Source organism: Mytilus californianus, unplaced genomic scaffold (genome assembly GCF_021869535.1).
Source record: "Mytilus californianus isolate M0D057914Y unplaced genomic scaffold, xbMytCali1.0.p SCAF_1, whole genome shotgun sequence".
In the NCBI taxonomy this organism is placed as follows: Eukaryota; Metazoa; Mollusca; class Bivalvia; order Mytilida; family Mytilidae; genus Mytilus; species Mytilus californianus.
Genome location: NW_026262581.1, coordinates 64,577,250 through 64,602,662, shown reverse-complemented (window position 1 = coordinate 64,602,662; position 25,413 = coordinate 64,577,250). Strand labels below are relative to the sequence as shown.

At 34.7% G+C, this 25,413-nt stretch overlaps 1 protein-coding gene and 1 long non-coding RNA gene across 2 annotated transcripts in view; both read left to right on the top strand.

Moving 5' to 3' along the window:
* The window catches only part of LOC127706277 (ornithine decarboxylase-like), a 44,226-nt gene extending 35,818 nt beyond the window's left edge, over positions 1–8,408 (top strand). The window contains exons 8-12 of the mRNA XM_052210787.1: positions 3,553–3,718; positions 3,928–4,084; positions 6,234–6,364; positions 6,566–6,777; positions 7,772–8,408. Of these exons, the coding sequence (XP_052066747.1) occupies positions 3,553–3,718; positions 3,928–4,084; positions 6,234–6,364; positions 6,566–6,777; positions 7,772–7,928 (823 nt within the window). The 3' untranslated portion in view covers positions 7,929–8,408. The remainder of the gene's footprint in view (positions 1–3,552; positions 3,719–3,927; positions 4,085–6,233; positions 6,365–6,565; positions 6,778–7,771) is intronic.
* Positions 1–25,413, top strand: part of LOC127706520 (uncharacterized) — an 81,344-nt gene that overhangs the window by 34,285 nt on the left and 21,646 nt on the right. The gene's annotated exons all lie outside the window — the stretch shown is intronic.

Here is a 25,413-nt window from a genome sequence, read left to right as displayed (position 1 = left end):
CCTTTAGAAATGGAAAAAATTGCTGAATTTTTTATTTCCGTTCTCTAACTTAGATTGCCTCAACCAAATATTATGAAACTTATACACAATGCTTATTACCACAAAATACAGATCAAGTTTGAATTTTAATGGTGTCACTTTTACTGTTCTAGAGTTATGCCCCTTTACAAAAGGAAAAATTGCTGAATTTTTCGTTTCCGTTCTCTAATTTAAGTTTGCCTCAACCAAATGTTATGATACTTATGCACAATACTTATTACTACAAAATACAGATCAAGTTTGAATTTTGGTGGTGTCACTTTTACCGTTCTTCAGTTATGTCCCTTTATAACTTTATATGATATGCAAGCGGGGTCATCATAATTGTCCCATGGACACATTCCCCATTTAATTTCTTCATGCTTGGAGATATTGATTTGATATTTGGTGTGTTATTTTATCATGACAAGTTACAGATCAAGTTTGAGTTTTGTTCGGGTCTGATGATTTTGTGCAGAGTTATGGTCCTTGGACTAAGAAAATTCACTCAAATAATCAGTTTTCTGCACTTTTTTATACGACCAATTCACTCAAATAATCAGTTTTTTGCACTTTTTATATGACCGCAAAAAAATTTTTAGGTCGTCTATTGGTATCACAACATCGGCGTCAGCGTCGTCTGAAGACTTTTGGTTTCCAGACAATAACTTAAGTTTAAGTGTATGGATCTCTATGAAGTTTAAGTAAAAGGTTCAATACCACAAAAGGAAGGTTGGGATTGTTTTTGGGGGTGATGGTCCCAACCGTTAAGGAATTAGGGGCCAAAACAAGCATTTTTCTAGTTTCAGGACAATCACTTGTGTATAAGTATTTTGATCGTCTGAAATTGTACCAAAAGGTTCAATACCACAAGTAGAAATTTTGGATTCATTTTGGGGGTAATTGCCCAAACTGTTCAGGAATTAGGGGCCAAAACAAGCATAGTTTTCAGACAATAACTTGTGTTCAAGTGTATGGATGTCTCTTAAATTGTTCCGCATTTTATAAAAAGAACCACATTTTACAAAAAGAAAATTTTTCAAATATTTTTTGGGGGTCAATTTTTTTTTTCTTTCAAAATTTAAGAAATTATTTATTTTCCAAAAAAAAAATTGGGGGTCTTCAATTGAATATAAATTCATATAACCAATTTCAAGTTCTTTGACTATATTTAGTCTGTGTCAGAAACCTATAATGTATCATATATTTAATTACAATCCAAATTCAAACCTGTATTAAGCTTGAATATTGTGATATTTGCCCAAACTGTTCAGAGTTGGACCTCTGCGGTCGTATCCAGCTGCATTAGGGGAAGCACTTTATCTAATACTGTATGCAATAAGTCAACTATATTAAAAGCATGTAATGATTGTAAGGTGTACATGTCTCTCTGGAATTGTTCATCTGACCTTGACCTGATTTTCATGGTTCATTGATCAATGTTAAGTTTTCCTGGTTAAGTTTGTTTCTTAGATACTATATGCATTAGGTCAACTATATTTAAAGCATAGAATGATTGTAAGGTGTACATTTCTGTCTGGCAGAGTTCATCTGACCTTGACCTCATTTTCATGGTTCTTTGCTCATTATAAAGTTTTCATGGTTTGGTCTGTTTCTTGTATACTATAAGCAATCACTGCCTGTAACCGAGTACGGCAGAAAGTGATTATCCCCCGATTACAGTACTGATTTTCCCTGATTGATTACTGATTTTTCCCGATTTTCCTATGTAGAGAACATCAAAAGGGTAATTATATATGAATTAAAGAAAATCTGTGTCAATAATTATGCAACCTTCCTTTTCATTCATACATTTTTATCATTAACCTCCCATGGGCAATATGGATTTTGATGACCAATCCTAAAAATAGAAACTTTTCCGAAGCAAGGAAGTCATTGGAAGTGATTTTCTTATATTATTCAAATATCTAAATGTTATTTCTCTAATTATAGAATACTTTTTCAAATGTGCAAATTAAGTAAACTTAGAGCTGGAAGTACTTTTTTAAGGAGATTAGGAAAATACTAAAAAAAATATGATTTCAATTTCTGATGCAGTGTACTGATTGTCCACTATCAGTGTACAGATTGTCCCAGAGAAGATGAAGTTAATTACAGATTTTCCCCGATTTTCTTTTATAGTATCATAAGGAAAAAGGTTCATTCTAAGCTTTATTTTTAACTGTTACTTGCAAGAAAATATCAACATAGCTTTAATAGCTTTCTAAAAATGTCATCTTTGAAGAAATAGTAGCTCACCATCAGAAGACACATCCATCTGAAAAACTTGTCATTTGGAAAAGACTGGAAGAGGATGGTGAAAGATAACATACCATGCATTCATCCCAGAACTTCTTGACAGAGAAGGAAAAACTTTTATTTAAATACAAGATGAAAAAATTATAATTTGTAACTTATCAACAAATACACCACAAAAGATGATCAAAAAAGGCAAATCATCACAATCTCCAACCATTTCAGACAATTTATCAAATTCACCAAACTATGAATCCAGAAATATACAAACACTAAGTTATGAACCCCAAGCAAGAAGAAACCTGTTCAAAGTTTCTGAACCAACCAATCAAATATCAATGAACAAAAAGATCTCTAATTCAATTTTATATATAAATTTGTAGAATTACAGGTTTGCAGGAAAATTTTTCATATATTCCACTATTTTTATTAGCACATGCCTAAGTGTAATGAAGATCCACATATTAGCTTTATTTTTGAAGGATTAGCTTTTTCAAAATCGGGGACAACACAAGCTGATCGGGGAAAATCTGTACACCAAAGCTCAAGTTTAATTGCTAGTTTTTTCCCATTTAAATGCTTATTTTGTCCAAATTTCTACTTGCATTTTTCAGAATATTATATTTGAAAAAAATTTCATGAAAAAAAATCTAATTTATACTCCCAGTTTTCTAAAAGCAGACTAAAACAGATTTTTTTTTTACTCAAATCAGCTGCAACAGCATCAAAACAAAGAATAAGGAAGGTCGTGATGTAACTTCAAGGCAATCCCACCTCAGGATATCACTTACTAATGACTGCTGACCAGACAGAATAAATGATCTTTAACCAATTGATTAGTTCAAGCTACTTAAATTAAATAATAGAACTATAGTGTAAAATTTATCATGAAAAATCAGTACAAAATCGAGGAAAATCAGTACTATAATCGGGGGAAAATCACTTTCTGCTGTACTCGGTTATAGGTAGTGGCAATAGGTCAACTATATTTGGTGTATGGAATGTTTTATGGTGTACATGTATTTCTGGCTTGGTTTATCTGACCTTGACCTCATTTCTATGATCATGTTAAGTTTATGTGATACTTGTAGTAAAACTTTAGGACTATCGGCATGAAATCAATGGTCGGTAAAGCAGTCGAGACATTTCAGCATTTGCACTCTTGTTAATATACAGCCTATCTGCACTTCGTGCAAAATTGATTTCAGTCAACTCATTTACACTACAAAGAGAATCATGAATTAACTGTATTTATATGATATTCTGTTATTATTGCAGCTTTCATGTAGGAAGTGGCTGTCAGGAAGCAGAGGCATTTGAAGCTGCCATACAGCAGGCACGTGATGTGTTTGACATGGGACTAAGCATGGGATTTGATATGGACTTACTGGACATTGGAGGTGGCTTTCCAGGACATGAATGTGGAGGAGTTTCAATTGAAGAGGTATGTATTGCAACAAGAAAAGTTAAGCAAGAAATGTTTGCTTTAACCATTAACTATTAATTAAATATTTATACAGTACATGTATATATTTTTAAGTATAGATGCTGTATAGAAATGATAATTTTGTCAATAACATGTCCTAGACAAATTGTACAAAGTTTTAAAAAAGGCCACTATGAAAAAAACTAATTATTGTTTTCTTTTTAAAGATTGCTGAAGTAGTCAACGTAGCACTAGACAAATACTTCCCTGGGGATGGTGTCAGATTTATTGCTGAACCAGGACGTTTCTATGTTGCTTCAGCCTTCACCATATCTACTAACATCATAGCCAAGAGAATTGTGGCAAGAGATCAACTTGGAAACAGTAAGCATATATCATTTTTGTCTGTGACAAAGTTGCAGAATGTGACAGAATCTATCCGCTGAGTAAATTATTTGTATAAAGTTTTATATTTCAGAAGGTGGAAGAACTGGATGCTTCATACCTTGTATATAGATGCCTTATGTTAAGAAGTTTCTTTGACCTCATTTTCACCATTCAGCTATTGTTTAAAAAAAATCTTTTTGTTATGTGAATTTCTCATTTATTATGAGTATTTAAAAAATAAAATTTGGTATATATGAGATTTTGTTTAACCAATTGGCCTTCAAACATGTCTGGCAAGCATTGCTCTTAGAGGAAAGGAGTAGGTCCGGTAAGGGACGATTTTGGCCTCAAATTTCAGGTTCATCTGATGAAATATTTTGGACACTTTTTAAACACTCAAGTGTCTACTTTAGTAGATTCAATTAGATTATCTGAAAGATTTGGTCTGATTTAGTCACTAAAGACGCTCAAATTCAGGCTTAAATATTAAAAATCTATCAATTATGTCATAATATGACACTTTTCAGATGGTTTTTGTCAAAAATGAAAGTGGCCGCATTCGTGTTCATCCTCGACCTTTATATATGATATGTATTATCATCAAATACAACTTACATTTAAATATTAAGAATGAACACGAATGCGGCCACTTCCCTTTAAGACGAAAACCGTCTAAAAATTAACTCAAATGCTAAAATTGTGAAGATTTCATTTATTTAGCATGACTTAATGATGTTAGTACCCAATACATGTGTATTGTATTGTCAAAAACAGCCCATATTTATGTAACAGAAGTATTCTTCTTTCCAATAAATAGCTAAAAGTTTACATTTTAACAATTTTGTAAAACTGCTATATTTTGGGGCCAAAAAGGGGTCTTACTGGACCTACTCCTTTATCAAACAATTCAATCAAAAGATGATGTCTGAAAAATCATGTGGAATAACCTTCGACTTAAGATACTTGATTCATTTATGATCCCTTTTCAAAGGAGTAGGGGCATTAAGGCACAGTTTTGGCCCAAGAAAATAAAATGTTTGACAACTGTTTCAAATTTCCACATACTAATTGGAAATGTATAAAGTCAAGAAATATAAATGAAAAACATGAGATTTATTATCTGATGACGTCACAATTACGTCATAATATGTCCCGTTTTCATGAAAACAATGAAAAATACAGAATTCATGAAGTTTTCCATCATCATTTCCATTGCGGAAACATCGTGCGCAGCCAAGAAACAACAAAATGATTTAAGAGAAGCTTTATTATAACTGTTGACATAATCTCACCAAATATGAAGTTGTTTCTTGGGTGCGCACATACTTTACCAGTCTAAAATATACTTAAAATTTGATGAAAAACAAGGAAAATCAAGAAATTTTACCAAATATACAAATTTTGTCAATGTTTGTTGCCATGGTTACTCATTAAATATGAAATTTGTTTTTATTTTCTGAATTAATTTTTACCTTAGTCTTTTTATGACAAATTTACGAATATGTATGATAACTTTTAAATTTTCACTAATATTTGGGCCAAATAAGAGCCTTATTGCCCCTACTCCTTTAATTGTAGATAGCCGCAACACTTTTAAACATGACTGCAATTGTTTGTTGAATAATAGAAAATTTACAGTAACCCAAAACATATGGAAAATTTGACCCAAAAAATTTTAATAAAATAATCTAAAAATCATTGGTTAAATAAGTAGCAGTTTTATACTGTAACCTACTGGAACCACTGCCAGTGATACAGAGCTTGATCCTGAAGTTTTATGTAGTTACTTGTTGTATTTCTTCTTTCGCTGAGACTGTTAAGTTAATCAATAGACTAATAATACCTTCATGCTTAAAAAAAATTGAATGGTGAGGTAGTTCTAATTTTAAGAGTAATTAATTATCTAGAGAAAGAAAGTTTTTCTGAATTTAGAATAAGAATATGTAAAGGAATACATTGTACTTGGAAAGTATGCCAGAATTATACATGTGAACTACTTGAAAATGTTATAGCCAGTGATATAAGTAATAAACCTGAATAAAAACAAAACTCTTTGCAGTCTAAATAAAAATAAATATTTGTTGTGATTGGTCTTGTAATAAAACAAAAAATCTCCATAAAACTATTGATTACAATTTTATTTCAGATGCGGAACCTGTAGATTTCCCTACAGCTGACGATGAACCAGCCATGATGTATTATGTTAATGATGGGGTGTATGGATCCTTCAATTGTCTCTTGTATGACCATGCTGCTGTTGTACCAACACTGCTGAAGGTATATACACCTCAACATTTAACTCATAAAAATATATATAAATAACTGCAGACAAAAGTTAAAAGAGTGTCCTGCACTAGCATATTAAATTATTACCAATTGTTTCTAATTCAAAATTAAGATTAAACGAATGGGAATCTTAGGTTAGCAGCACGGGGTAATTAAAACAATTTTTCTTAAGTTTGTTATTTTTACATTCAGAAATATGATGATGACATGCTGTATACCAGTAGCATATGGGGACCAACATGTGACGGACTAGACTGTATCATGCCAGAATGTAAACTTCCTGAGCTTAGGAGTGGAGATTGGATATACTTCAGAGACATGGGAGCCTACACACTTGCTTCTGCCTCAGGTTTTAATGGCATGCCAGCACCAAATCAGTACTTTGTTTGTACAATGGATCTATGGTAAGTTGGTTATCTGCAGAATAAATCAACTACCAGTAATTTAGCACTATTTGAAAAAATAAGACAATGTATAAGTTAGTATAACCCAGAAAATTTTGAGTCTAATAATGAGTAATATTTTAGGGAAGTGTAAAATATTAAGAGGCAAGCAATATGATATCTCTTTCCTTTAAGGGAAGCAGCTGTAATGGTTTTTATATGCCCTTAAATGATTTTTATGCCCCTGTCGTAGCGGAGGGTCATTTAGTGTTATCCATGTCCGTCCGTCCAGAATGTCCCCAAAAATTGGTTTCCGTTCTCTAACTTTTGTTTGCCTCAACCAAATATTATAAAACTTATACACAATGCATATTACCACAAAACACAGATCACATTCAAAATTGGGTGGCATCACTTTTACCGTTCATGAGTTTTAACCCTTTATAAGTGGACAAATTGCTAAATCTGTCGTTTCCATTCTCTTAACTTTAGTTTGCCTCAACCAAATGTTATGAAACTTATGTTTATAATCACAAAATGGTCTTAACTACATGAATCCTGCATCTGTATGTGGAAGTTGACTCGTGTGTTTTTACAAGCGTAGGCATCTGTGGCCCATAGACACATTCTCCATTTATTTTATTATGGTTTATGATTGTTGTCTGTCCACTTAAGTCTTTTTGTAACTTTACACAATTTAGGTAATATTTGTTTGACAATATAAGAATAAGGAGGTGTGGTATGATTGCTAATGGGACAACTATCCACCAGAGGCCAAATGATGTAGATGTCAGCAACTACTGTATATAGTGACCTATATAGTTGCTTTCATAAAGTAAGAAATATACCAGGTGAGAAAACTTGGCATTCATTTGACACCACAAAGTTCCATTTGGATTTAGTTTATTATTTCAAGTCCTGAGCCCACATCCTGATAAGTTCTCTTTCTCATTTACTAACATATCCAAATACCCCAAAAATGTTTAAAATATAATTCTATTGGTTGTTTATTTAGGGAAGAAGTATACCCCAATTCTGAGATGGATGAAAAACCAGTGGAAAAGATGATACCAGTCATGAAACCTGGACATTATCGATATGAAACCATGAAGTTTAACCAGAATGCTCTTCCAGAAGGGATTACTGTTGGAGATTACGATGTTGACATGTAAACACCATTTATTGTTTTCTGTGAATCAGTACATTGTTTTGTGTTGCTTTCATTTTAAAACTGTATGTGAATGTTTTTTGATTATCAAGTGAACTCTTGTCCTGTAACCAAGACTTTCATATTCTAATTCATTCACTGATATAAAACATGTTTTTGGGGATAATTTTGAAATTGTATAAACATTATTAGGAATGACTATTGCTTTCAAACAATTTTCATGGGATCAGCATTATTTTATTTCATATTTTTACTTTTTATATGTACTCATCTATATATTTTTTTCTATATTTATTTTATTTATACAAGACCAGATAACAAAAAATATTCCTTTTACTTAAGTTAAATGAATTAGAATTTGAAATGACTGATTAAGTTACAAAATAACAAAACAGTTATCAGGCTGTACAGACTGTAGGATCACCTGCATCAGATCACCAGATTGGCCAGACATCATTAAATAAAGTGTTTTATTAAACAAAAATAGTTTCTTTTATGTTTTTAAATTGTTGTTTCTATGTCTTAACAGCACAGGAGAAAGATATGCTTGGGATCCATTCACCTGCACTGTAAACGTTTTAGCAAATATATTTTGCTTCAAATTTTGATGTAGTTCATTCATAATGTTCTGCTTAATCATAGCTGAAGCAATATCATATTAAACAGTATCCATTTTACAGCAATAGATGCACATGATGCTCGAGGCCAAAAAATCTTAAACCTAATGCAAATGTAGGAGCTGACAAAACCAAAAAATTGGAAAGTGTATTGCGGTACCCAGTGTCTCACCTGCAATTGCTGCTGTAGGTGTATAAGTGTAATGTTGACAGTAAAAGTTATTCCATTTATCAGTAAAATGCAGAAATTAAAAGGAAAAAAATCAAACTTCTTCTTTAGGTGCTATTTCTGGATTTTGAAGATAAACTTTTGTCCAAGTTTCAAACAATCCATGTTTGTTGGACATCAATTACTTTGTCAAATCTTCATTGAATTTTATAAAACTTTTGCAGAAGCTTTTTTATGATTTAGAGATTATGTCTGGTTTTTATACGACCGCAAAAAAATGTTGCAGTCGTATATTGGTATGACGTTGGCGTCGTCGTCGTCCGAAGACACATTGGTTTTCGCACTCTAACTTTAGTTTAAGTGAATGGATTTCTATGAAATTTTACCATAAGGTTCAATACCACAAAAGGAAGGTGGGGGTTATGGTACCAACAGTTAAGGAATTAGGGGCCAAAAATAAGCATTTTTGTAACTTCCAGACATAACTTGTGTGTTAGTGTATGGATCTCTCTGACATTGTACCACAAGGTTCCATATCACAGAGGGAATGCTGGGATTGATTATGGGGGTAATTGCCTCAAAAATTTAGGAATAAGGGGCCAAAAAGGGGCAAAAAACAAGCATTTTTCTAGTTTCATGACAATAACTTGTGTGTAAGTGTATGGATCTTTATAAAATTGTACTACAAGGTTCCATATCTCAAAGGGAAAGCTGGAATTGAGTTTGGGGGTAATTGCCAAAAACGATTAGGAATAAGGGGCCAAAAGGGGCCAAAAATAAGCATTTGTCTAGTTTCCAGACAATAACTTGTGTTCAAGTGTATGGATCTCTCTGAAATTGTACTGCAAGGTACCATACCACAAAGGGAAGGCTGGGATTGATTTTGGGGGCAATTCCCTCAAAATTTTAGGAATTAAGGGCCATAAAGGTGCAAAAAAACAAGCATTTTTCTAGTTTCAGGACAATAACTTGTGTGTAAGTGTATGGATCTTTATGAAATTGTACTGCAAGGTTCCATATCACAAAGGGAAAGCTGGGTTTGAGTTTGGGGGTAATAGCCCTAAATGTTTAGGAATTTGGGGCCAAAAAGGGGCAAAAAAACAAGCATTTTTCTAGTTTCCAGACAATAACTTGTGTTCAAGTGTATGGATCTCTCTGAAATTGTACTGCAAGGTACCATACCACAAAGGGAAGGCTGGGATTGAGTTTGGGGGTGATGAATCATAAGGGGCTTTGGAGAAGACGTTACTAAGTTGAAAAACTTGTGTCTAATCCATTTGTCATTTTTGAACAATAAAATATGTTTAAACTAAGGGGCTTCAAAAAATTTGGGGGGGGGGGGGATTTTTTTTTTCCTTTTTTTTTTTCTTTAAAATTTTCTATTTTAAATTGGTTATTTCTGATTTATATATAAAAGCAAATAATAATTCTATGGTTTGAATAGGTAAATTTAAAAAAATTAAGTTCTTAGACCACATTCATTCTGTGTCAGAAACCTATGCTGTGTCAAATATTTAATTACAATCCAAATTCAGTGCTGTATCAAGCTTGAATGTTGTGTCCATACTTGCCCCAACTGTTCGGGGTTCGACCTCTGCAGTCGTATCAAGCTGTGCCCCAGCGGAGCATTTTATTTTTTTTCATTTTTCAGTATTTTTCAGTATTTTATTTACTTACATACAGTACAGGTGGAATTACTGCAAACACCATCAATGTCCTCAGCCGAGGCCATCCATCATCATGTGTTTCGACCCCTAGCTCGGTACACTCTTAGGATGAGGGGTCCACAGTGGTGATCAATCACTGCGCATTGGTGGTGGGTTTCCAGCTTCTACTGTCTCTCTTCATCCATATCCAGCAAGACGCTTTCTCTGCTGCTTGGCCCAGTTTCTGAATTGATGCTCTTCTATTCTGGCCAGTCACTCCAATTGCAGAAAACATCCTCCACACTGACTGTGCAGGGAAGCCTCTGCAGCCAACCTCAACAGGAAAGTTCCATGTCTGCCATCCTCTATCTCTGCACTCTGCCAACAGTCCATCATATTTTGCCCTCTTTCTTTCATTGGCTTCGCCACATCTCTCCTCCCAGGGAACCGTCAACTCTATAATTACCACCTTTTTACTGCTGGTGGACCAGAGAACCATGTCTGGTCTCAGGTTAGTAGGTACAATATCAGGAAATTGCAACTTCTTTCCTAGATCTACTTCTAACTGCCAATCTCTCGCCTGATTTAGCATTCCTGATATATTCTTTTTACTTTTCTGGCCAACTTCTCCCTCCTTCACAAACTGGATCTTGATAGGTTTGTTTCTAATATGTTTTGCATCTTTCCTCTGTTTCTCTATAACTTCAGCAAGTTCCCGGAGTACTTGGTTGTGTCAACATGTATATCTCCCCTGTGTAAGAGCAATATTGCACCCTGAAAGTACATGTTGTAGAGTTCCTCTGTTTCCGCACAAGGGACAATCTGGTGTTTCTGAAAGTTTCCACCTGTGCAGATTTGTAGGTGTTGGTAACACATCATACACTGATCTTAGAAGGAACTGTAGTTGGTATTGAGGATATCGCCATATTTCTGACCATGTAAGGGATCGTTGTTCTAATTCCCATCTCGACCAAGCGCCTTGGCTCCCTAATTCTACTATCTTTGCATGGCTGTTTTCTTCTTCTCTAGATTTTATCTCTCTTTGGACTAGACTTCGTCTTTCTTGGGTGTTAGCGTTCTTCCAGTAGCAAGCTTTTGATGTACCAAGGCCCTGTCGTCCTACTGCCACTGTTCCTACGATATCTTTATGCCTCAATCTACTCTCTGCCTATGAAACTGCTTTGGAGGCTGACCACTTTCGTCCTGTTCTTACTTTGTCATCTCTAGATTCTTTCAGTGTCATCACAAGGCGAGTTTTGCTAACTTTGAATTATTCCACAATAGATGTTAATGGTAGCTGCAACTTAGCGGTCCTGCTGTACAGTCCTACAGTTGTAAAATTTGGAGGGACACCTAACCATTTCCTAAGGTGTCTGTTGATGGTTCTTTCAAGCTTCTCAACTGTTGTCAATGTAATTTCGTACAACATAAGTGGCCATGATATCCTTGGCAGGAGTCCATGTTGGTATATCCATGCCTTTAATTTCCCTGGTAGACCTGTCTTGTCAATGTTCCTCATTCCCTCTGAAACCTGTTGTTCGATTCTCCTGATATTGTTTTTGTCACTTAAATAGTCATCATACCACTTTCCTAAGCACTTGATGGGATTGTCAATTATTGATGGAATGACTTCTCCTTGCACCTTCAGTTCAACTTGGTGTGTGCTCTTCCCTTTTCTTATGATTAGAGCTCTAGACTTCTTTGGCTCGAAAGCCATCCTTGCCCATGTTATTGTCTCTTCCAAGGCCTTTAACACCCATCTAGCCTGGACATGGGTATCTGTAGTGATGGTTAAATCGTCCATGAACCCTCTATTTGGTGGTTGCCTAATGTCAGTTGATGTTTTTGGGCCTCTAGTTTCTCTCTCTCCAGATTTAATAATCATATTCATTCCCATGACAATCAAGATAACTGAGATGGTACATCCAGTAACTATTCCTTTTTGTAGTTTCTGCCATGTTGTAAATGTGCTTCGTTGTAAACCGCAGCTCAATCCCACTGAGATAACTTCTTATTACTCTCTTAAAGTGGTCGGGAATATGGTAATGATCTAGTGACTGCTGTATCAGCATATGAGGAACAGTACCATATGCATTGGCCAAATCTAACCATACTACTGTAAGATCTTTCTTGTTCACTTTGGCCTCTTGAATTAGTTGTGAAATGATGCTTGTATGTTCAATGCATCCTGAGAATCCTGGTACTCCGCCCTTCTGTACTGAAGTGTCTACATAGTTGTTATCTGTCATATATGATGTCATCCTTCTAGCCATGATAGAGAAAAAGATCTTTCCTTCTACATTTAGGAGGGAAATTGTCCGGAATTGTGTGATGTCTTCTGATTTTTCTTCTTTTGGAATAAAACACCCCTCTGCTTCCTGCCAACATGATGTTATCTTCCCTTTCCTCCACACCACTTTCAGTAGCCTCCACAGGTGTTTCAAAATCTTTGGACACTTCTTATATACCTTGTACGGGATGCCATTTGGTCCTGGTGATGATGCAGACCTAGCTTTCTTCACTACATCTGACACTTCTTTCCATGATGGTTCCTTAATGTTCATTGGTATTTTAGGTTCTGATACATTTTCTATCCTTTCGCAGTTTCCTAAATGTTCCCACTGCCTTTCGTCGCTGTGTGTCTCTGATAGATGTTTTTCCACTTCCTCTTTTGTGCTTTTTACTGATCCCGCCTTTGTTCCATCCAGTGTTGCTTTGGTGAACTTGTAGAGATTGGCAACAAACATTGCTCTCTTCTTCCATCTTTTTCTCCTTGCTTTCCTGATCCTTTCTGTTCTTTGTAGATTGTTTCTTCTCTCCCTCAGTATTGATCTTAGCTCATTCAGCCCATCTTTTTTTTCCTCGTTTGCTCTTCTATACTGCTTTGTGACATCATTTATTTTGGTTCTGAGTGTTTGTATTTCTTGTTGACGTCTGTTATGTTTAGTGTTTTCCTGAGTGCCTTCTCTGGTTTTGGTGTTACTAACTCCAAATCATTCTTGTCCTACTGCATATATAAATGTTGACAATGATGATATCTTTCTCCGTACATCTCCAGTTAGTGTGTTATCTAAGATCTTGTCTAGGTCTTCATCAAAGATCTCCCATCTCCTATCATCTGTTGGTGGCCATTGTATCTTTTCTTTCCTGCTGTCTGTTGACGGTACTGTTGATGTTTTCTGCTGGTTTTGATTCCATTGCTCCTCCTCAATGTTGATCTGAGTAGCTTCATAAGGTAAGAGGTCCTCAGCACTGTGGTGTGCTTCCTGTCTGTGGTACTCCGTCGTCTCATCAGTGTTAACTGTGCGTTCCCTCTGCTGCTTTCCAGATCCACACCTAGTTCTTGCCTGGTGTATCTTTAATCCTTTTAAGTTCTTGCAAACCTTCCCACAATGACACTTGGTTTCTGCCGTTGTTCCAGTCAAAGTCCGTTGGATTAGCCGAGTTGTTACCGTTTTGTCCTGCTCAATGGGTCTCTCATCCTCCCCCCTCTCGGAAGACCCTGGGGGTATTGCTCGTTATTCTGTGTTGTAGCTTGGTATGGTGTTCCTTCACAGGAACAGTGTGTTGGGGTGCCAACCCTTCACACCCTTGTTTCAGTCTTCCCTGAATGCCATCTGTCTCTCCAGACGTCACCATTCTATTCTTGGTTGTCAGCCAGTCTTTCCCAGCAGTCACTGGTAGGTCCAGATTACAAGTTACTTACATACAGTACTGGTGGAATTACTGCAAACACCATCAATGTCCTCAGCCGAGGCCATCCGTCATCATGTGTTTCGACCCCTAGCTCGGTACACTCTCAGGATGGGGGGTCCACAGTGGTGATCAATCACTGTGCATTGGTGGTGGGTTTCCAGCTACTACTGTCTCTCTTCATCCATATCCAGCAAGACGCTTTCTCTGCTGCTTGGCCCAGTTTCTGAATTGATGCTCTTCTATTCTGGCCAGTCACTCCACTTGCAGAAAACATTTTTGTCTTGCCTTGACGGAGTATAAAAGCGAGACATAGGTATGCTGTTTCCGACGGCAGCATCAACAATGTATTAGGTCTAGTTCATGGTGAACCACTAGTGGTAGGTCAATGATATTTGGTATGCAGTTGTGTTAGCATTGGCACATCTCATTACTATGGAGATTATTTGGCCCCGCCCCCTCAGTCAAGGTCTATTGACTTTGAAACTTTTCATAGTTTACATGTATTAGTTTGTGATTAGGTCAATTTATGAGGAACCACTAGTGGTAGGTCAATGATATTTGGTATGCAGTTGTATAAGCATTGGTATATCTCATTTTCATGGAGATTATTTGGCTCCGCCTCCTTAGTCATGGTCTATAGACTTTGAAAATTTTGCCAAGTTTACATGTATTAGTTTGCGATTAGGTCAGTTCAAGGGTAACCATTAGCGGTAGGCCAATGTTAATTGGTGTTCAGTTGTATAAGCATTAGCACATCTCATTTCCATGGATAATATTTGGCCCCGCCCCCTCAGTCATGGTCTATTTACTTTGAAACTTTTGCTTAGTTTACATGTATTAGTTTGTGATTAAATCAGTTTAAGATGAACTGCTAATGTTAAGTCAATGATATTTGGTATGCAAATTTATTGGCATTTGCAAGTATCCTTTCCATGGAGATTATATAGCCCCATCCCTGATCATGTTTCATTGACTTTGAAATTTTTACATAGTTTACAAGATAATGTTTGTGTTTAGGTTTGTTTAAAGGGAACGACTTATAATAAGTCAATGGTATTTGGTATGCAGTTGTATTAGCATTGGCACATCTCATTCCATGGAGATTGTTTAGCCATGTACCTTCAGTCATGGTTCATCGACTTTGAATATTTGCATAACTTACATGTTAAAGTATTGCTATTTTAATTTCAACATTTGTATTATCAAAATTACAAAAAGGCGAGACATATCTGTGTGATAACAGTTTATTTGAAGTTAATATTTACATGCATTGTGTCATAGATCAAATTTATTCGTTCAGTGTATGTTCAGTTGTTTTTATACGACCGCAAAAAATTGTTTGCGTCGTATAATGCTATGGTGTCGTTGGCGTCATCCGAAGACACATTTGGTGTCCGGACAATAACTTTAGTTTAAGTGAATGTAAGAAATTTTACCAGAAGGTTCAATACCACAAATAAAGGAAGGTTTGGATTTTTTGGGGGGTTTTGGTACAATATACCAACAGTTTAGGAATTAGGGGCCAAAAACAAGCATTTTTGTGGTTTCCTGACAATAACTTTTGTGTTAGTGTATAGATCTCTCAGAAATTGTAACACAAGGTTCCATATCGCAAAGGGAAGGCTGAGATTGAGTTTGGGGGTAATTGCCCCAAAGGTTCAGGAATAATGGGGCCAAAAAGGGGCCAAAAACATGCATTTTTATACGCCTGTTCTTCTAGTTTCACAAAGGGAAGGCTGGGATTAATTTGGGGGTAATTACTCCAAGGGGGAGGGGGTTCAAAAAGTTTGGGGGGATTTTTTTTTCCAATTTTTTTGGGGGATTCATATTTTTTTTCTTCAACATTTTTTGAAATTTCAAATGATTGCACAGTATTGCGAAATAGCAAGAAATCTTCAATTGCACAGTATTGCGCAATAGCAAGAAATCTTCAATTGCACAGTATTGCGCAATAGCAAGAAATCTTCAATTGCACAGTATTGTGCAATAGCAAGAAATCACCAATTATACAGCACAGTATTGCGCAACAACAGAGTATTGCGCAATAGCACAGTATTGCACAATAGCAAGAAATCTTCAATTGAAAATAAATACAAATCTTTTAACCAATTTCAATGGGATTCATTTAAAATCTTTAATTTTTGGGGGTTCTAACCTTGTATTACTTTTTTATACTACTGCAAAAAATTTTGCGATCGTATATTGGTATGACGTTGGCGTCGTCGTCGTCCGAAGACCTATTGGTTTTCACACAATAACTTTAGTTTAAGTGAATGGATTTCTATGAAATTTTACCATAAGGTTCAATACCACTAAAGGAAGGTTGGGATTGATTTTGGGGTTATGTTACCAACAGTTAAGGAATTGGGGGCCAAAAAAGGCCACAATAACTTGTAGAATGGTGTATGAATCTCTCTGAAATTATACCACAAGTTTCCATACCACAAAGGGATGGTTAGGATTGACTTTCGGGGGTTATGGTTCAAACTGTTTAGGAATTAGGGGCAAAAAAAGGGGAAAAACAAGAGTTTCCTGGTTAATGGACAATTTAAAAGCCGTGTAAGGGAGGTAATCCAAATACATTTAAAGTGTTAAAAAAAAAAATTGGATTTTCCAACATTGCTTTTAAATTATGTATAAAGGTGTATTGTCTTGAGGTGATTAGCTGTCAATTGATTTTTAGAAGTTACTATTAAAGGAATATTATTTTTAGCCATGATTTTGTATGTCATTTTCTATTTTAAGACTTTTATGATGTATTTAAATTGGTAATTATGGTTGCAAACTCCATTAGAAATTTGAATTGAGATTATGACCATATCTTGAGGGAAAGCATTTTGTTTTGGAAAAATGGGGGGATGTGAAAAAAAAATTGTGGGGGAGGGGGTAAAAAAGAAATTGTGGGGGGTAATTTTTTTCTCATTTCAGATTTCAGAAATTAAAAAGAAAATTTCTTCAAATATTTTTTTTTGCAAAATAAAAGGGGGGGGGGGGTAGATACGCAACAGCATGATGTATTGCACAAAAGCAAAAAATTGAATATAAATTCAAATCATATAACCAATTCTAAGTTCTTTGACTACAGTTATTCTGTGTCAGAAACCTATTATGATCCAAATTCAGACCTGTATCAAGCGCGAATATTGTGTCCATTTTTGCCCCAACTGTCCAGGGTTGGACCTCTGCGGTCGTATCCAGCCGCGCTCGGCGAAGCAATTTATTAAGATCTTTGACCACATTTATTTTGTGTTAGAAACCTATATTATGTCATAATTTGATCACAATCCAAATTCAGACAGTTTATCAAGCTTGAATATTGTGTCCAAACTTGCCCCAACTGTTCAGGGTTAGACCTCAGCGGTCGTATCTGGCTGCGCTCAGCGAAGCATTTTATTGTTAATATGTCTTTTGATTGAGTTAAGCCATTTCAATTGATATTTTATAGTGTGTCTTTCTATGTTGTGATGTTACACTATTGTTTCAGGTAGGGTGAAGGTTCGCGCCTATTAAAACATTTTAACATGCTGCATTTGTTTGCACCTGTCCTAAGTCAGGAACCTGATGTTCAGTGGTTGTCGTTTGTTGATGTGGTTCATAAGTGTTTCTCGTTTTTTATAAAGATTAGACCGTTGGTTTTCCTGTTTGAATGGTTTTACACTAGTCATTTTTGAGGCTCCGTGTTGAAGGCCGTACTTTGACCTATAATGGTTTACTTTTACAAATTGTGACTTGGATGGAGAGTTGTCTTATTGGCACATATACCACATTTTCTTGTATTTATATGCAGTGCATGTACAGGATTAAAAATTTTGACATGATAAATTTTTAAACCTTCCTGGATTGTTATGAAACTTGGACAGAAACTTATCTTCAAGATCCATTTATATATAGCATCTTGCACACTTCTTGCAGTCAACATTACACTTTTACACTGACATCAGTAATTGCAATTAGCCAATTCAAACTCATACCAAGTAAAGGTACAAAGCAATCAAATGAATGTAATTGGAGATACTATTTCATCTAGCTTTTTATATGATTTGCGGTCGTATAATGGTATGGCTATGTCATCGTCTTCATCGTCCAAAGAAATTTGGTTTCCAGACAATAACTTGAGTATAAGTTTATGGATCTCTATGAAATTGTACCACATGGTTCAATACCACAAAACTTTGTTTGATTTCAACAAAAATTTAAATCTTGGGGTTTTTTGATATGCTGAATCTAACCATGTATTTAGATTTTTTTATTTTGGGCCAGGTTTTCAAATGGTCAACATAAAGGTCCAAAGGGTCCAAAATTCAACTTTATTTGATTTCATCAAAAATTGAATTATTGGAGTTCTTTGATATGCCGAATCTAAACCTGTATTTAGATTTTCAATTGTGGGCCTTGTTTTCAATTTGGTCCCCATTAACGTCCAAAATTGAAATTTGTTTGATTTTAGCAAAAATTGAATTCTTGGGGTTCTTTGATATGCTGACGTTAAACATGTATTTAGATTTTTATACAACCGCAAAAAAATTTGGCCGTATAATGGTATGACGTTGTCGTCATCTGATTTCAAGATAACTTGAGTATAAGTGAATGGATCTCTATGAAATTGTACCACAAGGTTCCATACCATAAAAGTCAGGTTGGGATTGATTTTGGGGGTTATCTTCCTATCTGATTAGGAATTAGGGCAAAAAATATGTATTTTTCTTGTTTCAGGACAATAACTTGTGTATATGTGTATCGTTCTCTATAAAATTTTACCACAAGGTTCCATACCTCAAAAGGAATGTTGCGATTGATTTTGGGGGTTATTGCCAAAACCGTTTAGGAATTAGTAGCCAAAAAGGGACAAAAAAGAGGATTTTCTGGTTTCCAGACAATATCTTGAGTATAAGTCTATGGATCTCTATAAAATTGTACAACAAGGTTCCATACCAAAAAAGGAAGGTTGGGACTGATTTTGGGGGTTATGGCCTTAACTGTTTTAAGAAAAAGGGGCCAAAAACAACACTTTTCTAATACTATGTATAACTTGCTTATTTATCCTTAAAATATCTTTCAGTGCAATAACAAAAGTTGCATATAAAATTTAGTACAGATAAAAAAAAAACATTCAACTCTCTGAATATTGTATAATAGACAACAAAAATGCAGGTATATAAAAAAAACAATACCAAATTATAAATTATATTGTTACAAAGAACCAAATATACTTTTACAAAGAATCAAGTATACATTTTAAACTGGGTGGCAGACATTCAAGGTAAAAATCATAAAGCTACATCATAAATCACTTAGGAAGGCAAGATCTTCTGGGTAGATATCATACAGTTTAGGAAGACAAGATCTACCTTGTAGATATCATAAAGATTAGGAAGACAAAATCTTCTTGGAAGATATAAAAAAAATAGATTGACCAAAATCTTCTAGGAAGATATCATACAGCTGTATAATATACAGTTAAGGAAGACGAGATCTGGGTAAATAATATACAATTTAGGAAGATCAGATTTTCTGGGATGATTAAAAGATTAGGAAGATATCATACAGCTACATCATATACAATTAAGGAAGACTAGATCTTTTGTGTAGATATCATACAGTTTAGTAAGACAAGATCTTCTGGTTAGATATCATAAAGATTAGGAAGAAGAAACCTTCTGGCAAATATAACATATACAGTTTAGGAAGACGAGATCTTCTGGTAGATATCATACAGTTCAGGAAGACGAGATATTCAGTGTAGATATCATACAGTTTAGGAAGACTAGATCGTCATACAGTTTAGGAAGACGAAATCTTCTGGTTACATAAGAAGAAATTCTCTTGCAAGATATCATATACAGTTTAGGAAGACGTACGTGTACTTTTTTTTTATCATTTGTATGTAATATGTGGCGACATTTGCCTGTATGTTACTATGGTCAAATACACCTGCATTGCATAATATGTTATTATTAGCAAGGGCTTTTTAAGTGACAGAAGTTGTCATCTATGCTTGATTGATTGACGGCTGCTTAACATCCAGCGACAAACATTTCAAGCATATTCAGGACAGTTTTAAATGTCAGTTAGATATATAAATGTGCTTTACATACTTCGCCCTAAATTCCAGTGAGTGTTTGCTAGGTAGCTGTCCGAAGACATGTCACTCTAAACGTACATATTGTTCCGACTCCAAACTAAACGAAAGCCTTTTCCCAATCCTAAATGCCTCGAACTTGATGGAGAAACAGCAAATACCAGTTTTCAAGTCTGGGTGGGTCAAACACGTGACCTACCACAACATTGGCCATCAGAACAATTGTTTTTGAAAGGAGTGTTATAAAGAACTCACAAAACAAGGACATTTTAAATAACTATCTGTAAGGATACGGTGAGTAACATGTATTTTTCGGACGCAGTCAGTATAAGTTCGGTTGTTTACCCATTTACAAAGGACGCTTCACTATGGAAACGGCATGCATGATGTCACAAATCTTTATTCTGATTGGACGAACTAACGGAATTGAACATAAATCAACGAAAAAAGAAAATATATGCTACAATAAAAGGAAAACATTACGGACATTAAAATCAAACTTTAAAATGAAATTATCCAGATAAATAAAAAAAACAAAAAAACAAATACCACATAACAACTGTGAAATCTACCTCCAAAACACACATGACTTACAAAAAATAGTTATAAAGAAATGTTTGACAGCTCTTGACTCAGAAAACAACATATCTAAATTTGAAAAAATTTCGTCAAAGCGTTTTCATGTTAATGAACGGACACTGTTTGGCAGCCGCCCGCCCGCCCGCCCGTACATCCCCAAATCAATAACCGATTTTTCCTTCGAAAATCCGGTTAATAAATTCAAGTAAAGAAGTTTAATAAATTCAAGTAAAGAAGTTGTCATTATCATCACTTTCAAATTGTTTGGATTTTGTAGGCTTAGGTAAATATCACTGACGGGTTCTACCAGGTCAATTAGGATATTAGGCTATTAATAGCTCAGTGCTATAAATTATATCTTATTGACTAAAACTTCCAAGGCGTAATAACAATCTCAAAGAGTACAAAATATTATACTTGAAATGAAGAGCGTCAAAATACATATATCGGAAATTTAATTACTTGTCAAAAGCCGCGTGTATTAGATCTTCTCTCTTTGTCGTCCGTCCGTCCCCGATATATATACACACCGAAATAGGTTGTATCTCTAATTGTTAAAGTTGTTCTTTTACATTTCTTCATGGATATAAACGGTTTCAAGTTTGTTATTCATTTCAGATTGTTACCTACTAAAATCTTATGTGTATGTCTATTTCACAACTATATGTACTTCTTTATCTCTGAAAAATACTTATATATATACATTAGTTAAGTACCATGCAGTACAGATTTCAAATTCTCTAGAGAAAAGCGCATATACTCAACTTTCAGAATCGTCAGCCTTTTGCCGTCAAATAGTGTGCATTTTTTTTAAACTATGATTAAAATAAAACTGATAAAGATTCATGATTTGTTTTAAACTATATGCTCACATCTGAATGCGTCAGATATCTTTTTTAAAGATAGTACTTGTTTGGAATCAGTTTCCATAACAAAACAGGGTTATATCTGGGACAATTTTCGAAGATTCTAAAAATCTACTATTCGATTATCCCATGAAGAAAGTTTTTTTTCTCACCTTAATTAGAACACAAATTTAAATACAACGTATGACACTGAACAGTTTGGAAAGACTAGATCTTCTGGGTAGATTAAAGATTAGGAACACGAAATCTTCTGGGTAGATATCATACAGTTTAGGAAGAAGACATTTTCTTGGTAGATATCTTAAAGATTACGAAGACGAGATCTTCTTTGTAGATGTCATATAGTTAATAAAGCAGACGAGCTCTACTGGGAAGACATCATACAGCTCCATCATATACACTTTAGGAAGACGAGATCTTCTGGTAGATATCATACAGAAGTAACACAAAACAAAGACATTTTAAATAACCATTTATAAAGATACGGCGAGTAACATGTAATTTTTCGTACTCAGTTTCCTTTACAAAACAGGGTGATATTTGGGACAATTTCGAAGACTCTAAAAAAACTACTATTTAATTATCCCATGAAGAAAGTTTTTTCTCACCAAAATAAGAACACAAGATACATATGGAACAAACATTATAGTTAGAAGTCATCTCTTCGAAAGTTTTACGTATATCATCAATGAATTGTTCGACCGCTATGGAATATCTTTGCCACAGAATACCACGTATATATGCCACTTCTTGTAGCCATAATCCCGTCCCTCTCTCCTCGTTCATAACACCATTGAATGTGGCCTGTTTGATATGTACTTACCACGAGATACACGACGCATGACTATTAAAATAGGAACTGTTAATACTCTTCAAGAGTCCACCCAAAGTTAGCGGATATATATTTTAATTTTGTTTAATCATTGTAATTCTAATTTGTTTCGGTATGTCCTGTATATATATTTGTTTTAAAACGTTAGCACCAAAAGTTGCATGTTTACTAGCGATGTACATTTTACCGTATACTTGAAAAATCTAGCGGTATTTATATCCATAGAGTATCCTTGATATGTGTATGTAAAGCATAGAAAAGCCTTGGGTTATTAATAGCTTCGTGTCTTCAAAGGCTTGGTTTCCCCTTTCGGTCCAGAATTCAAATTTAACTTTTAAACAATTTGTTAACCAATTACACTAGCGCATTCATGTCAGATCAAAGCCTACAAGTGCAAACAAAATTAAAAACAACATTATTCTGAAAAATTATAGATTTTTTCGTTACATTCGACGATAGGGGAACGTACTACAACTTATTTTGTCGGATCAACATCTTCTCAAATCTGATCGATCTAATCTGGGACATATGTTCCATATCTAATTTTAATTTAGCTAAATTGAGAGAGAGATATATATATAATGAAATTGCTAGAAATGTAAGATACTAATACGAAGGTTTTATTTTGATTCGGTTCACATATAACAGTACAAACATAAGCTCTTGAGAGCTTTTTACCAAATATAAATAACATATATACATAACATTAAAACACAGAACATGCAGATAAGATATATAAGCAGCCATTATTATTTCAATGCATAGATACAACACAGACATATTGAAAATGCATGCAAAGGACTACTAAACTACACATCTAAACATGCCAAAAACTGAAGCATAACTTAAATTGAAGCACAACTAAAATTTAAGCACAAATAAAAAATAAAGCACACATGCAAAATGTACGGTATGATGCAAACATAAGGCTCTTGAATTGTGAAAAACTATTTAGTGCTCAGCTGAAAACTTTAAAAGTTTTCTTACCAAACTGTGTTGTTTTTACGTGTGGAATATCCAGTATATTACTATATCTGAAAGAACATTTACAATCTTTTATATTTAATTGATCATGTAAACAGACAGGTACTGATTTATTAACTATATTAAAAGTTTCAATTGCCATTGGTCTTTGTCTTTTTATATGCAGTGAAGGCATCTTAGCCTTTTCAAGCAACTATTGATATGAGCTTGAATGATCTTCATACACAAATCTTAGTGCTCTTTCTTGCACTTTTTCTAATTTTTTGATTTTTTCTCAGTACAAAAATGCCATGCCAAAGGGCAGAAATTGAAATTGCTCAAAATAAATGTATGGAATTTATCAAGCAGAATTTCATACGGTAGCTAGGCAATCAAAAGCCTTTGAAAGGTCCAATAGAACTGTAGCTATATATATACTGGTTATTATCTAATGCTGCACGCCAATCTTCTAGCAGACTCTTAACAGTGTGGTCTGCTGACACCCATGGCTACGTCTAAAAGCACATAGATAAGGATGAAATATATTTTTTTTTAAATCACCAAGTTGTATTTCAAACACATATTCATAAATTTTAGAATAAATAGTTAGAACACTGACAGTAGCCGCCTATAGTTGGCTTTGTCAAGTTGGTTATTTTTCAGTTTATTTTTTAAATTTTGTAATTGACGAACGAAAAATAAAATTGATCGAGACGAAAACCACTTCATATGGATTTGTCAAAATCGTAAAAGAGAAAGAGAAGCCGGCCTTGCGATAAAAGTATTAAAATGTATTATAGTGAAAGTGTTAAATAAAAATTGTTATTCAACAGCCTGAGTGAGTCTTTACACTTGAAATAATAAATATGTGTTTTCTTATAGTTCTTACATACATATGACTATCATTACATGCACTTTTATATCTTGTTATTCATATAAGCAGAAGTCCATTACTCTAGTTATGGACTTCTGATATAAGATGTCACTGAGTCATATATTTTATGCATTGTACTTTGTAGGAGTCATGTAGTCTTGTTATCTATTGTTATAATTGTATTTGTGCTAATGAATCGTCAGTGCGAGACCCTCATAGGTAGTCAATGTCGCTAAAGACCCCCTAAGTAATACTGCAGTGGCGGATCCAGAGGGGGGCGTAGAGGGCGTACGCCCCCCCTTTGCTTGCACTTTTTTTTTTTTTTTTTTTTTGTAAAATGATTAATCAGACTAGACTTCGTGAACTTTGCCACAGCAATATTATTTACCTACGAAAACATGTTTAACCCCACACTCCCCAGCCCATTAATAACATTGCTGAATAGTTATCCCCAGTAAGTAAGCTCTAGATATAGATTTAAAGTCTAAGGTACGGACCATTTGATCTTAGGGGGGAGTCTGAGATATTTTAGAGAAAAAATTCCGACCCTGATTTTTGCTTAAACAAAAATTCTGGCCGTATCTGGATTGAAAACAATAATCTTGTCCACTTTTTTGCTATTAGAAAAAAAATATTTTCAACAGAGTTACTTAGCATTACATGAACATGATGAATAAAAAACGGGCGTAATTTTATTTTTTTGGGGGGTTGCATGTGAATCCCATATCTGACCGGAATGTCTGTTTCGCCGAACTGATATACTGAATACTTTTTTCAAGGCCCGACTGGAGCATGCCTGCTGGGTGTGGCCTATATGTCTCCATGTGTCGACCGTCATTCACAACTTCATTGTCATCTCCGACTAATTCGTAGCCTTTGGTTGATTTGGAACCCCTCACTTCCCTTGTTGGGTGAAACATTTCAACCAAACATTTGGATGAAAATTGTTTGTTTGTCTTTCTTCGTGTCGGTCGTATTGTAAATTTCATTGAATAGCCGTATATCTTGTTTATAACAAGAAATCTGTGAGGTTATGCTAACTAACCATACAACAAACGAGAATTTTCCATGTCCATTCTTTACTGACAAATCCCACATCAAATATATCAATTAGTACATAGCTTTGGATCCATCCAATCATTTCATAATAGACAATTGATGGAGAGAA